Genomic DNA, 17,271 nt, shown 5'->3' with positions numbered 1-17,271 from the left:
GCTTGGGGCATGCTGGGAGTTGTAGGCCTTTTTCCCGTCTAAGCATCCCCGGCCGCTTGGGGCATGCTGGGAGTTGTAGGCCTTTTTCCCGTCTAAGCATCCCCGGCCGCTTGGGGCATGCTGGGAGTTGTAGGACTTTTTCCCGTCTAAGCATCCACGGCCGATGGGGCATGCTGGGAGTTGTACGCCTTTTTCCCGTCTAAGCATCCCCGGCCGCTTGGGGCATGCTGGGAGCTGTAGGTCTAAACACGCAGAGGAGTGCGCCCTTAATTTCTTTCCATCTGGAACAAGGCCCGAGCAAGAAACCAGAAACCGCCTCCCTCATTGAGGCCACGGGACCCCGTTCTCGCGAGAGTACGCCGCTGACGAGCGCCGGCGGCGTGGCGCGGTTTTGCTTCGGGCCCGCCTTCCCCCGCAACCGGAAGTGCGGGCCGGGTGTGCGGAAATGGCGCGAGGTGTCGGCTGCGGCGGGCGGAGCCGGTGGCTGCCGCAGTAGCGCGCGGGCTCGTCAGGTAGGGAGGAGGCCCGCGACCCTCCGCCTCTCTGGGGGGCAGGGGTCGCCGAGGCTAGGTCGGCTGGGGAGCCCCCCCGCATGGCCCGTATTCATAAGCATTCCTTACCTGTGAGGGAGATAAACACTTGAGAAGAGCCGGGCCAAGTGGAGCGACTGGGGTGCGTAGCCATTTCAGAGGGCCTCCTCCAGGAGCAGGCAGCGTGCGCCCCCAGACTCCTTCCCTGGCGCCCGCCCCCGCCCGCTTGTCCGGCGAAAGTTTGCGCTCTTCCTCCCAGCCGGGGTTGCGGCGAGGCAGGCGTCCGTGAGTGCTGAAAACTGGGTTCAAAGGGGTTGTTCAGCGCGGCAGGGCTTTATTATCTACTGCCTGCCGACCACATCCGTACAAGATCGAATGATACGCAGATATAAAACACACGTCGAAATACGTATTTTATATATTGCATGAAAACGAGGAACTGAATCATGGAACAGTCACAGAGGGTCTGATCCGGATGGCTACGTTAAAAAAAATTAGCAACTCGGTCTGTAATTGAGGTGTTCGAGTAAGGACTGTAAGGGGTAATCCTGTGGCCACTCGGCACTGTCTAGAAGGTCGTAGGATTTGTCGTTTTCTGGGAACCGAGGTCAGAGCCAGGGCTCCAAACGTGGTTCCCAGAAACCACGCTCCCCTGCCCCCTCGTAGCTGGTGCAGCTCTCCCTGCAGGCTATGTCTCCGCGCTCCAAAACAGAGCATGGAAATGAGGGAAAGGGGGCAGTCCTGGGGAGGGGCAGGGAGTGCAGAAGTCATGTTGCGCAGCTTTCTATGCAACACGTGGCCTCTTTTGCTCCCCCTCCCCAAAGCTGCGGCTAGGCAGCCAAAATCGGCTGTCTAGCCAGAAATGCAGGGTGGCCAGAGCACGGAGACAAGGATCGCCTCTGTGCTACAGCCACCCCGCATTGGATACTCAACAGCTTCCAACTTCGGAGGCTGCCGACTGTCTCAGTAGGATTGCCCCCTATTGTAGCCAGGGTTGGCTGGGGCATGCTGGGAGTTGAAGGACTTTTTTCTGTCTAAACACGCATTAAATTGCACCCTAAGGATCACCCAGGGAAAGATTACAAAATAGGGTAAATCAAGGAGTTGTTTAATATACTGGGGCTCAGATGCCACCTCTGCCTTTTACTCAGTCTTTTGGGCAGGTTACTTGTCCTGTCATAGCAGCCATTTTGTGGTGGTGCCCAGGACAGTTCCTCGAATTGCCAAATGTGCCCATGGCCCAAAAAGGTTGCATACCGCTTGTCCACTTTTCGTAGGACTAACGTTGGATACAGCCCATTGTTTCCTTCTTGAGGTCCTGAGTGCATAGTTCATTTTTGAATGGCAACTTGTCCTGAGGAGGACAAGGAATTCAAAATAAATCGATAAGGTATTCTGGGGAGGGTGATAGGTAAAATGAGGGTGGAAGTTCTGCTCACCTACTCTCATTGTGTTTTGGACTTTCAGGGGTGGAGTTATTAATTAGACCTGACATGAATGCTTCTTTGTATTCAATGCGCGCAAGTTGTTTTGTGTGTGTGTTTTAAACAGAAATAACAGTTGATGGGGAGCTGATCATTGTTGGGATTTCAGCCGGTAAGGAGTTAAGTTCAGCCCTCTCCTCCCTTGCTGTGGTCCTAATGGAAATAGTTCCTTTAATGCTGCTGTTTGCATTGGGAGGAAAGCTCCCATCAGGGCCACAGCAAAGGAAAGAAGCAGTTAAGCTCCCCCTGCCTGCCTGCCTGCTTGCTGTGATCCTGGTAGTTATCAGTCCCTCTTCTACCTGCTGCTTTTTTTGTTTTTAAAATATACATGAAATGCAAAAATACAGTTCATGTCAAAGTTGGCCCAATTGGGTTTCAAAGGCCAAAGTCAGTAGTTTGCAAAAAATAATAATTACAAAACATTCCTAAAACCGCCACAAATAGCTCATTCCCAAAGTCAAAGTTAGTGGTGGTTCATGTTGTCTTTTTTAGCATTTGTTTTTTCCTTATGTTAAAAACAGTGCAGTCCTATCTGGAGTAGTTGTCAGTATGAGCTGATTAAGGACAGTTTTATGAATAAAAGCTGTTAATCTATACTTAATAACTAGATAGGATTGCCATGTCGCAACCTAAATATTTTCACTTCTCACCCAACCCTACCTTCTGTCTTTTAAAATTCATTGCTGAATTAGGACAAGAGAGATATGCTGCAGTTCCACAGAGTGTTTTAAATTTGTCCATGATCCATTGCTACTTTTCCTCTCCCCCCTTCCCCCTTTTTATAAGACTTGCAATATTGATTTCCAGGGTAGAGCACCTTTGGTAGCAAGATGATAGATCCAACAGAGGGCAATTTGTTTGATCTTCCTGATTATGAACATATCCAGGATGAGACGTTTCTACCTCTACCACCTCCAGACTCTCCAGGGGGAGATGTTGAAGAAGCCTTAGTCAATGGAGGTGACTAATCTTAGCATTTTGAACAATCCTATGTATGTTTACTTGGGAGTAAGTCCCACTGTGTTAATGGGGCTAATTTTGAGGAACTTGTGCACAGGATTGCAACCTAATTCCGTGAAATTGTCTCTGCTGGTAATGCTGGACTCCTTATGAGGGCTAGAACTTACTGTATGCACATAGTAGAAAATAACTTTTTCAAAGTTATAGGTAAAGATTACTTTTGACCTTCTGGAAAAGAGACTGTGTGGGAACTGCTTTGTACACTTTCTCTTTCATAAGGTAATTTAGTTTAGACCTAACAGGCTCTAACAGCCTCCCAAATATAAAACACCAGTGTGTAATTCAATTATTGGCATATCTCTGCGAGGCTGGTAGAGCATTCACATGTGGTATATACCATATCTACCAATATTTATTATTATGAATGATTCATTCTGTAAATCCAGTTGGTATAATTTGCATTACTGGTTTTAAAATATGTTGTACTTTATTTGCCAGAGCCAGAGGGAAGCAAATTGTCCCAAACCAAAGATTCCTCTGTGTCTACCAGGAGAGCTGTTAAAAGATCAGTGCCTAAACTAGATGCTCAAAGGTATTTAGCAACATTTTCCTAACCTTGTGTATGTGTAAACCTTTTTGCATACATTTGCTGCTTTGACGCCTTTTTAGTGATTCCAGAGTGCTAGAACCTGGCTCTCTGGGATGCATCCCAATGTGAATCTTAGTTTTTTATCCTTTGTTGGTCTGTGTAGTGCCCTTCTAAGGTTACAAGAAATGTCTCAGAGTAGAACTTTGGTTGCTTAGTCCCACATGAGCCCGCCCGCCCTGTGCTGTCGTTATTACAGGCCCTGTTCCACGTTCCATTGCATTTGGTGGTCTGGTTGCCTAGGAGGTGGGACAGGGCCCTTTCAGTTGCAGTGGAGCTCTACCCTGGGAGGCCCAATTGACCTCCTCTGTATTGGTGTTTTTGGCATATTGCTAAATACTTTTTGTTTTGCCTTTAGCGTGGTTTGGGTTTTCCACCCTTCTGTGATTTTAATGGCTGGCTTTTGAGTTTTAGCTTCTTCTTTTTAAAGTATTTATTGTTTTATGGATTGTATATTGTTTGAATGATGTAAGCCACATTGGGGCCCTTATGAAGGGCTGAAAGATGGGATAAAATATTTAAATAAACAGGTGGTCTTTGTAGATTAATCTAAACAATGAGTCGTGCTGTGCCTTTGTTGTGTTGTACTGCCATATCATCTCCTTGGCAGTGAGTGGGGAGGATAAGATGGACTGCAACAGAAGATCTTTAGAGCCTACTGGTTGGACAACGACCTTTGTTGCATCACTACACCATAATGGGTGCCAGAGCCCATTTAAGGAATAGCCTGGCAATCTTATTTGTAAATTGTCTCTATTTTAATGAGGTTTGACTCAGTTTTGTTGGTCTCAGTAGTGTATTTATTGTGCTGCATTGAGACAAGTAATGGATCACATGCTGTGCCTCTTGTACACAGTAGCATTTATTTCTAGATTTTGGATGGAATACCTATTCATTATTTTTTTTTTCAAATAACTGGAGACACTTCTAACATTCACAGGTTAGTTTCAGAGCGAGGACTTCCAGCTTTGCGGAATATGTTTGATAATGTAAAATTCAAAGGTAAAGGTCATGAGGTAAGCAATGCTGAGGAGTCTTCTCTTGAATTTTGTGGCCATTGCATGCAAATTATGTATTCTGGGGTCCATGTTGGGGCTGGGATGTTCTAATGTGAAGTCTATCAATGAAGGATTGAATAAAACTTTAGGGGCTATAATGCCAATGTCGCTAGCTTTATTGATTGTGAATTGCTACTTTTGATAGGATGGTGGTGGCATAAAACTGGCTATTTCAAGTAACGTTTGTTTGATATTATACCTCTGTAACAATATAAATGATGCTGACGTAAGGATGCAGATTTGCTTCAATGTTGAAGAGACTGTTGTTCGCTGGATTAATGAATCCTTAAGAAGGCAGACAAGGCAAATCATGCAGTATCTTATGGATTGGAGTAATCTTGCTGCAGGCAAACTTCATGAGCTGCAAGGCAATCCCTCATTTTGCTTTTGAAAAACAAAAGAGGAGATATGCGTTGTAGCATTGATGGTAAGGTCAAAGTGTAAAATTACATTTTTAAGAAGAACTATTAGGATATGTGAACACTTCTTTACTGGGATGGTATGATGATTATCATGCCTTGGAAAAGTTGATGTAGTCCATTACCATTTGTGATACCACACTTCACATAGCGCTTCAAACTGCAGTAAATGTGCTAGGTGATGGAAGATAGTCATTTTCCAGCGATAAAAAAATATGGTTTTCTGATGAAAAAATGATTTCCCTATGTACGTGCTGAGTAAAAGCATCTGGATCCCATGTAACAACGTTGCATTCCTTATCCAATAACATGATTGTCCAGACAAGCTCTAAAGTGATCTGTTTGCTGCAAACAAAAATTAGATGTTTTGCTTATTGGAACAACATCTGAACTTGCATTAGACTGAGACTATTGTCTACACTTGCCTCTCCAGGGTTTCAGACAGGAGTCTTCAGCCCTTCCTGGAGATGACAGGGACTGAAACTGGGACCTTTTACATGCAAAGCATATGCTCTGCCACTGAGCTACGGCCTTTCCCTTCAGTGTCGTCAGGAAAGGGTCTTCAGTCTGTGACTTTTTCAGAGCTGTTTACTTTTGTAGATTGATTATGTTCTTGTGGCCCAGAAGAACAAAACTAAATGATTCAATATTTTAAGATTGTCCAATAGTTAAACTTCTTAAAGCTTTCTCAAAGTCTTGTGGATCAAGCAGTTTAAATGATACCTTGTTCTTGCATTCAGGAAGTGGACCTGAAGACACTTATGAGGCATATGGAGCACTGGGCTCACAGGCTGTTCCCCAAACTTCAGTTTGAAGATTTTGTTGACAGAATAGAGCGCTTAGGAAATAAAAAACCAGTTCAGGTGAGTGTCAACTATGTCAGTTTTGAGTAAATACAATGTTTAATCGAAGGCAGAAAATACCATTTGACCTGTAGTAAATGGCACATCTTCTCATTTCTAGGCATGCTTAAAGCGAATTAGACTTGACCTACCCATTTTGCATGAAGACTTCACAAGTAACGAAGGCATGTATGCATTTAAAATCGTAGCCTGCATCCTCCTTCCTCTGATTGTCAGGCATTTAGGTGCTAATGTGAATTTGCATCACAACATTCACGTCATGCAGGAGTGAATAACCCGTCTTATGTGGTTTCTTTTTAAACAAAAAACTGCAATGCATTGATGTATGTTAAAATTACAACGCAAGACTTGAGTGAACCTGAATATCCATGCCTACTTTAGGACATAAGAAGTGCCTTAATGGATCAGGCCAATTAGCCACCTAGTCCAACATTTGATTCAACAATCCCAACAACAGCAGGGCCTAGGTGGTCCAGTGGGGATTTCTAATTTTTTGCCCACTCTTAGCATTATGCATTAAGTTGTTTCTTAGTAAGGAACATCACTCAATTCTAGAGATTTAGAATAGTTAAGATTCCACATTGTGTTTAGGATACAAATATTTTTGTTCAAAATAAATCCTGTACCCTGGAGGCCAAATTCCTGCATTTTGGTGAGCACTTTGCTCATATATTTGTAGTGAACTTTTCTAGTCTTCTCAGAAGCTCTGGGCTCCTCATAGAGGGACTATGTAAACGTTTTGGAAATTGCTGCAGCAGTGATAAAATTCATAACAACCTCTCCTAAAATTGGAGTAAAATGCTCAATGGTGTCATAGGTTTAACTTCTCTAAGGTATACGTAGGACATAAATTGTGGAATGAGGAATAAATTTTGAACTATCACATCTCCACATAATGAAAAACATCTCAAAGGTGTAAAACATTACTATCTATTATTTTGCCTCCCTCCCCCCACCATCAGAGCAATTAGACGAATGTGGCTGCAATGAATATTGGTTGCATTTGTTAGCAATACAATGCACCCATAGACAGCCACATACATTAACAGAATGGTTCCTGCCGACAGCGTCTGTCGAGTTATCAGATCTCTGTGCGATGGTTCCATACATCTCTGTTGAGTTAGAGACAACTGTTTGGGTTTAAGGCAAGAATAATGACGTTTTGGTACCAGGATGAATGCCCTTTGATATCACTTCAGATTGCTTCCTAGTTAGTAAGATCCAACACATCTGTGTCACCAGATGAGTTGCATTTCCAGCCACATTTGCTATTCCATGAAATGAGGAAATATTGATGTATGTAGTTCTAGCAATGTGATGAGACCTAAAGGGTGATATGTTTCATGGCATACTTGTTTGTGAAGCAACCCTGCTGAGCTGAAGGTGTTGCCTGGAAACTGCTGATGGAGTTCTCGCATCCAATACAGGTGACGATGGGGAAAACAAAGGACTTAATGCAGCTACTGAAGAATTAGATTTCTTTTCTGAAATCCAGAATGCAAGAGAAGAGTTTGGTTTGCCTCTAAATGCCGCACTAACAGAAGAGCAACAGCAGAGAATTGAAAGGAATAGGCAACTAGCCCTCGAAAGAAGACAAGCAAAAATGCAGTTTAACAGTGAATCACAAGAACATGGTAAGTTCTAAAGTATCGCTTGAGAGAATTCATACACATGTAGTGGTGAGTAATCATGGGTTAATTAATGTGTGTACTGGCTGCATTTTGCTGTCATTTTGAATATTCAACCCCCAGTTGCTATGTGACATCCAAATCCAGACACTAGGTTAATCGTGGGTTAAACAACCAATAATTAACCTATGATTAGTAGTTAACTGTGGATTGTTTAGGCTATAGTGGCTGGTTCGGACCTCACATAGCAACCCATAATTAGCCCCATTGGGGGCTGAACATACAAAAAAGTCTGGGGAATACACCTGGCACGTGCTGCGGCAAATCATGGATTAATTAATCTATGATTTGCCACCATTCCATGCAAACAGCCCCAATTTTCGGTGGTGGAATTTTGGGATACTTCTAAAATCCCAGCTAAAAATCACTGTCTGGTTCCTTTCTGGCAATTGAGAATATCAAAATAATTGCTTCCTTTAAATGTGTTTGGAGAGGTTCTATTTTTTTCTTCAAAAATATTTTTCTGAGTGAGAAATAGAGAAGCTAGTCTTATAATTTGTAATAGCCTTGTTCTGAAATAATGATGGAACTGTAGCCACTCTGATGTGTAGATGGCTCTTGATGATCCCTGGTTCTGTTGTAAAGGGGCTCAGCCATCATTTGAAGCTAAAACTTAATTGCTAACTTGGCTGTTGTAGGAGCGCTCATGGGTGGAATCAGGAAGTGAAAGTTCAGGCCAGTGTCTGCTCCTCAGAGTGGGTTCAGTTTGCCTATCTCTAGGTAGATCAGCTATCAGGGATTGCCATGACAATGCGATAGTTGTTTGCAGGAACTAGGCAGGGTGTGGGTGCATGCGCCCAAAGTCACTGTGGTGTTGAGAGTTGGGTCGGTGACAGCCATGGGCCAGATGCATGTGAGCAGCAGGATTTGGCCCATGGGTTGTAGGTTTCCCATCTGAGCTGTAGATAGTTGAGAGCTGGTGCAGGAAACATTGATATAATTTGTTCATTCCATACATCTGGTTAACCTACAGGATCCTGTAATGTTTAAACAACGTAGGACTCATGCTGAATTTGAGAAGAACTCTGCAAGAGATTATGATACATAACTAGTGCTCTCAATTACAATATTCCATAGAATATTGTAGTAATACTTAACCAGAACATGCTTCTCACATTTTGAATGGTTTTTCCTATTTTGTAAAGTTAACTATTTCCTGTAGCTTGACCCCTACCTTAGTGATAATTGCTTCTTCCTTCCTTCCTTCCCATAAAAGTTGAGTTTAAAGAAATTGATTGCATGGCTGTCCTCATAAAACTCTTCAAGTTATTGACTGGGAAGTTATGAGTCTTAGCAATTAAATTACAGAGGAAGAGAGTTAATGCACGAATAGTGGCTTTGAGCAGCCAGTGGTTTTTTGTTTCTAACAGAGCTGTGTGTGACCCAACCAAATGAAGAACATCGCACCATGGTGGCACAGATGCCAGATGTTTGCCCGCAGTAGATGCAGGAAGCACACCTTTTCAAGCTGCTGAGAAGATGCAAAGTGGAAGTAGAGAAGATAAGTGACCCTTACCTGTCTGGGATCAAGTGACCAAGGACCTACATCACTGACATATTCCTCATTCTTGCTGTTAAGAGGGGGTCAGGGGTGTTTGTTGGCAAGTGTTTTTCTTTCAGCGTGAGTTTTTTTCTATAACAACTTTGGGTCTGAGGTTGGTCAATTCTGGCAGCCTCCTTAGGTGAGAGAACAGCATTATAATTTAGAATCGTTCCTCTAACATCCAACATTTTGAAACAGTGTTTTTCCACCTAAAGTGAGATGAGGTAAAGCAGTTGAAGCTAGGATGAAAGTAGCATCCCATAAAGCTTTTTGAGTTAGAAACCAACACTTGTACAGTAGATATTAATAAAAGCTACTTAGACAAATGAGAATACTTCTGCCATTTATTTATTTTTTATAGCTTTGTGAAATACTTATGTTACAGTGTCCATATTTTATACTGGAAATAGAGGTAATAAATCTTTGAAGTCAGGGATGAAGCAAGCTTTAACCAAGAAACCAACCAAAACTGTGTATGTTGGTCTTATAGAAAAAGTAGGCTCTGGGTGTGAATACACACTGCACCAGGGGAGGGCACAGATAATCCAGACCTTGGTGGATTATCATTTTTAGCCACAGGTTGATAGTTAAAATCCTAATTCTGTCCATGCTGGAGGAGGTACTAGGAAAAATAAGTGGTGATGTAGCAAGTCTCTGTTTCTCAGTCTCTCCCAACCTGGTGCCCTCAAGATGTTCAGGAGTTTTCTCATCAGTTCCAACAAGCATGGCAAATTGTCAGGAAGGCTCGGAGTTAACAGTCCAAAATATCTCCAAGGCATCAGGCTGGGGAAGGCTGCTCGAGGTATATGAGAACATGGGACAGTTGCTGGCAGCCACTTCCATGTTCTCTTGCCTCCTTGGTGTAACAGTGGTTGGGCAGGGTACCAACAGTAGGCAGAGCCAACTAACAGGTTCTGTCCCCATCCTCCCTTGCAATGACACCAAGAATGCTTGAGCACTGCAGTATAAAACACCACATTAACAGATCCAAAACTCAGGTTCAAAGCCCCACTTTGCTCCCCACGCACAAATGGGTCTTCTTGCACTGGCATGATTTTTACACAGGATTTCCCCCAAATCACAGATAACATCTCCCTTCAAGGACTGAATTATAAACCTTAAAAGATCTTGTGCCTTCATGGTGCAAACACGTGCTTCACATGGGATCTCTTCCCAAACCACAGTTGAAAGTACAGAGCCATTTCTGTGGACACCAACTTCCCCACTGAGTTATGTGGAGATCCAGATTCAGTCCCCAGCACCTTTTCTTTGGCAGATTACTACAGCCGAGGATGGAGCACCCCTTCTTGCTGAAGGTGGTACCTACTAGCCATTTATAATATGCGATAAGTAGCCTGGGGATGTCGCTGTGGGAGGGGGTGAACTGGTCTTGCCACTCCTTCCACAGCTTAATGTAAAGCCCAGCAATGAGCTGGACTTCTCGCTTTGAAACGGAGGGAGAAGAATACCCCTCTGCCTGAAAGAATATAAGGGGAAGGATACAGGTGCTCCGAGGGCTTTTCAAGGTTTATGCAGGAAAGGACAACCAAAATGGTTAAGCACCTGGAGTGACTCCCCTGCAACAGTTATAATGGGGCTTTTTAGCTTGTGAAACAGGTGAGTAGGGGACATGACAGGGATGTATGATGTGGAAAGTGGGTAGAGAGACATTTTTCTCCTCATACACTAGAACCCATTGGTCATCCAATGAAGCTGAATGCTAGGAGATTCAAGACAGATAAAAGTACTTCATACAGTGCATAGTTAAACTATGGAATTCCATGTGTTATAGTGATGTCTAAGTTGATGGACGTCACTACCACAAGATAAAGTGATGTCCACCAACTTGGACAGTTTTAAAGGGGGATTACATACATTCACGGAGGATAAAGCTATCAATGGCTACTTGTCCTGATGGCTATGTATTACTTCAGAGTAACGGTCGCACAACAAAATAGCAAATTACACATTGGGGGGTGGGGAAGGGAATCTCTTTTAAAAGCACTTAAACTTTAAAGGCTTCCCTTGCACTATACAGTGTGCACAAGCTTTAGTGTATACCAGACTTCCACAACCTGGTGTTCTCCAGATGTTTTTGACTACAACTCCCATAATCCCGGACTACTTGCCACAGTGGCAGGGCTGATGAAAGCTGTAGTCTGGAAAACACCTGGTTGGGGAAGGCTGGGGTACTTTCATGTCTTCTCAATAAAGTGTCATCCATTCCATCAAGAATGAAACATGTAAAATGTCTGTGACTTTGCTGCTGTCAACAGAACAGAAAACATAAAAAAAACCCTACCTAAAACAGTTTTTCACTTGTAACTAATTCCTGCATCCATCCTGAGATGTTGCAGGCTACTTACCTAGGGGCATCTCTACAACGTATGCATACAAATAGCTCACAAAACCATAGCAGGGAAAAGTGAATCCCTTTTTAGTTTCCCCCCCACACACACCCCAAAATCAGTTTTAAAGGCACCTAGTACAGCATCCCCTGACCATACTTTGAAATTTTGTAAGGTTTTTTTCTAGAGGCACACCACTATGATGTATATCATTTCCATACATTTTGCACCCCAAAAGGATTAACAAACTTGCTCTGGCCCATACTTTCTTGTTTCTTCACCAAGGTGGCTGGCTGGTTGCTAGAGCGCTCTCTCAATCAGATGTGAGCACAAATACACAAATGGAGCAATGGGATTGGTTGCGTGCATCATTCATTAATGCCCCACAGTGAAACAAATAGCTGTGTTCTGACTGGTTCAGGACAACCAATCATAGCAGAACTGGGGAATAAGGCAAAAGGTTCCTCCCCAATGCCCTCCCTGAAGATAATTTTTGCATTAGAACAGGTGGAGTGACTGTTGGTACAAAGCAGTGGAAGGGAGAGACAGCACACTTTTTTCCCCCTTGGAGTGATGTGCAGTGTGGAGGAACCACAAAAATTCCAGAATCGTCTTTAACACCACCACAGGTGAGTGAAGAGTGACTGCTTATAGATGGTTGGGAAAGGATGGTAATTGGGAGACGCTGGGAGGCAGGAAGCAAGGAATTGCCCTTTCTGCCCCTAATGATATAACAGCCCCTAAGCTTTCCCAGAGAGCTTCGGCTATTGGGCGGTATAGAAATAAATAAATAAATAAATAAATGAGCCTCCATTTCAGCTTTTAGACTTGCTCCTTTTAAGCAATGTAGTGCCCTCGCAGGAAAGGACAATGGCATAGCCCGATATAAAAAATGAAAACTGAGTTGATTCAGCTACATCTTTCCCAGATTCTGGAATCCTATGCTTGGCTTACTTCCCCTACTCTCCAGGAGAAGATGCCAGGATGTGGGAAATCCTGGTGGTGTCTGGATTCAGAGGATGAAGAAAGGAAACTTGAAAAACACCCTGAACTAAGTTCTTCAGTGCTTCATAACTAAAGTTCTTCCTAAAGTAGCTCCGATAAGTCTTTTACATTTTGGAAGTACATTTGAGTACAAACAAACCAACGTGTCAAGTCAACTGAAAATCATTCAAGTACTAAATGTTGGATAAAAAGTAATTAGATGTAGTAACTTAATTTTGGCTGTACAGTAACTTACGTTATCTGATAGCAAAATTCTGAAGATCTGAGTTCTCACATTGTATCAATTATTCTCTGAAATATTTCCAGTTACAATTGCTTGTACTTAATTCATGGAATTAAGTGTGTGTTTAAAAATGTGATCTTAAAATACAGTTGCCCCCTTTTGCAGATATGTTGTATTAATATACAGGGTTAAGTTATATCAAAAGCAGAGCCAATTAAAATAGTTCAACACATCTACAAATAGTAAGAACAAAATATAGGCCAAATGTGCAAAGCTAAGCAAATGAAGAGCCCTTACGCAAGAACTGTGTTTACTGTGATGTCATGCTCCACTATCTGTGGATACATCTAATAAAGCCAAATCCTTGATTTCCTCCAACAGCTGATACAGGCTCACACCCTGCGTTTGACGATACTCCTCATATCCTTCCTGTATCTTCATTTTGGCCATGTCATGAGCAAGCTGGGCTTCCTCTGCAGTCTTTGTTACTTCCCTTACCAAATCTGTCCTAGATATGTGGGAACTTTGAGATTGTTCCATTTCTGATATCTTGTAGGGCTTGCAGCTTGTTATGTGAAGCTGGATGATATCAGTATGGCAACGAGAACACTGTACAGAGATTTTTACCTAAGGAAAAACACAGCGTAAGATTCTGTTTTGCTTTCTTATTTAAACTGGCAGTACCTAGTACACAGATTTGTAACTTACTGTCACATGGTCAAACAGGTTCAGCGTAACAGAATCCCCAACTGTGGGAGTCGAGGTAATTCCACTGGAAAAATGCTGGAGAGAACCAGTTTTCCATTCGCAGTTCCCATCAGCTTGGCAAGAGATCACCAGGCCTTCCTTATTTTTCATATAGGCAGCACCTTTGATTCCATACCTGTGAGAGAAAGATATTAGGTGACAGTTAAATAAAATCCAATTACCAGTGGCACTTCGTATTTAACAGCAGGGAAGTTGAAACTTAAGATACAAGTCTGCAACAGTGAACTGATGTAATGCAATACAAGGTTAAGAAAAAATAGTGGGAGGCGAGGCAGTCTCTGCTGAAGGTGAACTTGCAGCAATTGCCCCACCACATGTCAGAGGCTGAAGGCATCTCCAAGAGAGAGGGCTGCAGAGCACATACGTTGCATGCCGAAGGTTCCAACACTCAACACTGGTTCCAACACCGAACATCCACAGCACCTCCAGGGGCTGGCAAAGGCCCCTGCCAGAAACCCTGGAGTGCTGCCGCCAGCCCGTATAGACAATACTTGGCTAGATGCCCCAATGGTTTGCCTTGTATAGCACAGTTTCTCCTGTTCCAAAATGTAATTCTCTCCACCCCTCAATTCTAGTTTGACGAAGATGTCCCTACTAAATCCTACAGGAGTGCATTCAAATCTACCAAATCTACCCTACAATCTTGCCTCCCATTCTCCCGGTTAGCTCAGAAACATGCAACTTGCCCCATAAACTTGCTTTTCTTGCCTCAAGCCACAGTGGCTTTACCTTGGCACAAAGACTAGGACACCATTTGTTCGGATTGAATAGATGACTCCATCTGCTGTGCACCGCTCATCTCTTTCAGAGTTCTTGTCTTTGAAGTACATACACTGGAAAAGCTCAGTTGACTGTTTCTGGGCATGCTGGGCAGCCTATGCAAAGGAAGATTAGAACATGGGAGTTTTCTTCCAGGATGTCAAGTTCAGAATGTTTCAGAATCACAGCCTGTGAAATCGTCAAGTGCTCAGTCTCTAGTGCAGTCTCTTCATGGCACAGGCCAAGGGCCACCTGAATGAACAATCACCTCTTGTTCATTCGCATTCTCTCATTTTGCAGTGGCTGCTCCTCACCGCAGGGGTGCTCTCGTGTCGCCACGTTGCTTGCTTTGGCAGTGGGCTGGATGCTGTGATCTGGGCTCCCTGAGGAGACCTGGGGGTGGGGAGTCGGGAGACCTGGGGTAGGGCAGGGGAGGAGCCCAGAGGCAAAGAGCAACGTCCCAGGCTAGCTGCAGTGCCGCACTGCACAGGTCTTGAAGGTGGAGGGGAAATTGAGCATGTGGGCGATTCAGAGAGAAACATGGCCCTGCGCTGGGAGACTGTGCAGCTCTGAGCAGGGCGGAGCACTCTCAGTGATGAGAGAAGGCCCATCCCAAGCCAAGCACCGAATGTGCCTGCCTGGAGGCCTGGTGGCTGACCAGTGAGGTCTTGCTTGGAGGACTTGGAGGGGGATGAGGGGAAGAGGCCCCCAGAGACCTCCAGTTGCATCTGGTGCACAGCATCACTGCTTGACCAGGAAGGGGGGGGGAGGAGAGGAGAGGCCAGCCACGGCCCAGGAAAGGCCCCAAGTGGTCCTCAGTGGTGGTGCCTGGCGCCGAAGTGTCTCTAAAAAAGGTAAAGGTGTCCCCAACCAGTCGTGTCCGACTCTAGGGTGTGGTGCTCATCTCCATTTCTAAGCCGAAGAGCCAGCGCTGTCCGAAGACGCTTCCGTGGTCATGTGGCCGGCGTGACTGAACACCGAGGTGCACGGAATGCTGTTACCTTTCCCGCCGAAGCGGCACCTATTTATCTACTTGCAATTTCTTGCTTTCGAACTGCTAGGTTGGCAGAAGCTGGGACTGTAGACGGGAGCTCACTCCATCACGCAGCACTCGGGTCTCGAACTGCTGACCTGCCGACCTTCCAGTCTGCAGTTCAGCGTCTTAACCACTAAGCCACCGCGGCCCCAAGGTGTCTCTAGCCTGAGAAATAGCGGGGGCCACTGCTCTAGTGCCATTTCTAGCTGGTCATGGCTTTGGACTTTCTTCCTGCACTTTCCGACTGTGACCAAAGTGGCTGTACTACTTGTACTTGTTACTTTCTAGCAAACTAATCAGTACTCTTTAACCACGGCTACATTTATCTGTGGTAAGGTCTGCATGGGGGACCTCTCAGTTATCCGTTCAGCATTTTAGCAACAAAGCATGGGGAAAGTCGCCACAAAATGCTAGCCCAATCTGGTTTTGATCGCCTTTCTGCCCCTGTCTTTCTTTGCAGCTCATAAGACCATTAATCCTTGGGGAAAGGCTCTGTTCTTACACACTGCCCTTCAGCAGAGAGCTCCTTGCGTTTCTTTCAGAGGCAGGGCTTTGCAAATGACTGTTTTTGGTCCCTTCCAGTTGGAAGATCCCTTCCCCCGCATCCCCACACCAGTTCTGCCTGCTTTAAAATACTGAATGAAGAGCCTGGCTGCTAGATCAGACCGCAGATCCATCTAGTCCAACATCCAGTTTCCCACAAGGAAGGCATGGAAGCAGTAGCTCTCTCCTGTCATTGTTCCCTAGCCACCGAATGCCAGTTACATACTGCCTCTGAACCTGGAGGTTCCAGATAGCCACTGATAGACCTATTCTCCAGGAATTTATTTAATTGGCTTTTAAACCCAGCTAAGCTAGTAGCCCTCAGCACATCCAAACATGAATGATGCAGTGCGAGGAGGAGGAGGTTTTAATCTGCCAATCAGTTTCATAGGACTGACCAGTCCAAGAGGGGCAGGGTCCCCGGTCAAGGTCTGGCAAGCAGATCCCAGCATACGAGGCAGGCAGAGAGCACCCCCTACTTCTGGCTGACTTCAGAAGAATGTCAGGATGCCAAAGCAGCCAAACGGCTGAGCAGCCATTCTGGGCCAGCGCTTATCAGCCATAGCACTGCAGTGCTAAACTACAGGCAGAGCTAACCATGGGATGTTTCTCCCACCAATCAGCTCTGCTTTCCTTCTTGACAGTTGGATAAAACTGGTGCCAGTCAGAATTTTGGAAATTAAATCCACCAAGGAGAGAATGAAGTTTTGCACCGAGCAGCCCATAGAAGTCACTAGTCATCTGATGGGTCAGACTGCATCTCTTCAGCCCCACAATGATCTTGAGAAATAGCAGGTAAATCCCCTCCAAATCTGCCCACCTGCCCAGAACCCCATTCTGCTGCAGCTCAGAGGCGCTGTACCTCACAACAGTAAGAGATACAGAGCTTCAGACCCCTCCCCTCGCAGAAGTGGGTGAGCTATCCCATAAAGCAGGGATGCAGAACCTTTTTTAGCCTGACAGTCCAATTCCATTTCGCATAAGCTTTCGGGGGCTGCATTCCAGTGTTGAGCAGAGCCAAAAGCAAAAGGGTGGGGCTAAAACCCCAGCACAGTGTAGCTTGAAGCTCCTCCTGCCAGTGACTCGGCCTTCAGAGAAGCATTTCAACCTTTTCGAATGGGGGAGAAACGACGCAAACACCAGGAAGCCCAAAGCACCGGATTTGGCCTCCAAGCTGCTGGCTGGATTTGACCCCCAAGCTTGGGGTTCTGCAGCCCTGTCATAAAGCATAGGTGGGCAATATGTGCCTCCCTGCTGTTTTTGCACCCCCCTCCTTGCTCCCACCGCCACTCCATTTGCTGTGGCGGAAACTAAAAGCCTGGCGATTTCCCTCGCAACAAGGTGTGCACTCCCCATGCCCCTTGGTTGCAAGGAAAATGGCCCGGGTTTCTCCCTACA

General features: G+C 44.9%; 2 protein-coding genes and 1 non-coding gene across 6 annotated transcripts in view; 2 read left to right on the top strand and 1 right to left on the bottom strand.

Moving 5' to 3' along the window:
* Positions 1 to 423: 423 nt before the first annotated feature.
* TIPIN (TIMELESS interacting protein) lies at positions 424 to 9,523 on the top strand. Of its 2 annotated transcripts, none has more exons than XM_084817490.1 (8): positions 424 to 512; positions 2,822 to 2,974; positions 3,473 to 3,566; positions 4,561 to 4,636; positions 5,838 to 5,960; positions 6,061 to 6,124; positions 7,388 to 7,594; positions 9,019 to 9,523. In XM_084817490.1, exons 2-8 carry the CDS (start codon positions 2,845 to 2,847, stop codon positions 9,090 to 9,092), a joined length of 768 nt encoding a protein of 255 aa, XP_084673616.1. In that variant the 5' UTR covers positions 424 to 512; positions 2,822 to 2,844; the 3' UTR covers positions 9,093 to 9,523. The 2 variants fall into 2 exon arrangements, with proteins under 2 accessions (XP_084673616.1, XP_084673617.1); XM_084817491.1 differs by having other exon boundaries at positions 424 to 815.
* LOC146337290 (small Cajal body-specific RNA 14) lies at positions 6,938 to 7,071 on the top strand. Its single transcript, XR_014785460.1, has one exon.
* The window catches only part of DIS3L (DIS3 like exosome 3'-5' exoribonuclease), a 33,218-nt gene continuing 25,418 nt past the window's right edge, over positions 9,472 to 17,271 (bottom strand). For all 3 annotated transcript variants that reach the window (XM_084817487.1, XM_084817488.1, XM_084817489.1), the window contains 3 exons: positions 14,265 to 14,410; positions 13,476 to 13,650; positions 9,472 to 13,394 (listed from right to left, as the gene is read on the bottom strand). In XM_084817487.1, coding sequence (XP_084673613.1) covers positions 13,089 to 13,394; positions 13,476 to 13,650; positions 14,265 to 14,410 — 627 coding nt within the window. In that variant the 3' untranslated portion in view covers positions 9,472 to 13,088. The remainder of the gene's footprint in view (positions 13,395 to 13,475; positions 13,651 to 14,264; positions 14,411 to 17,271) is intronic.

The sequence above is a fragment of the Heloderma suspectum genome, chromosome 11, assembly GCF_057233095.1.
Source record: "Heloderma suspectum isolate Gila_16-S chromosome 11, 16-S_ref, whole genome shotgun sequence".
Classification (NCBI taxonomy): domain Eukaryota; kingdom Metazoa; phylum Chordata; class Lepidosauria; order Squamata; family Helodermatidae; genus Heloderma; species Heloderma suspectum.
This window is presented reverse-complemented; position numbering and strand designations above follow the sequence as displayed.

Coding starts and splice junctions, on each gene's coding strand:
- TIPIN (XM_084817490.1), top strand. CDS start 2,845: ATGATAGATCCAACAGAGGGCAATTTGTTTGATCTTCCTGATTATGAA. Junction 5,961..6,060: donor GAAATAAAAAACCAGTTCAG/GTGAGTGTCAAC, acceptor TCTCATTTCTAG/GCATGCTTAAAGCGAATTAG. Junction 7,595..9,018: donor CAGTGAATCACAAGAACATG/GTAAGTTCTAAA, acceptor TGTTTCTAACAG/AGCTGTGTGTGACCCAACCA.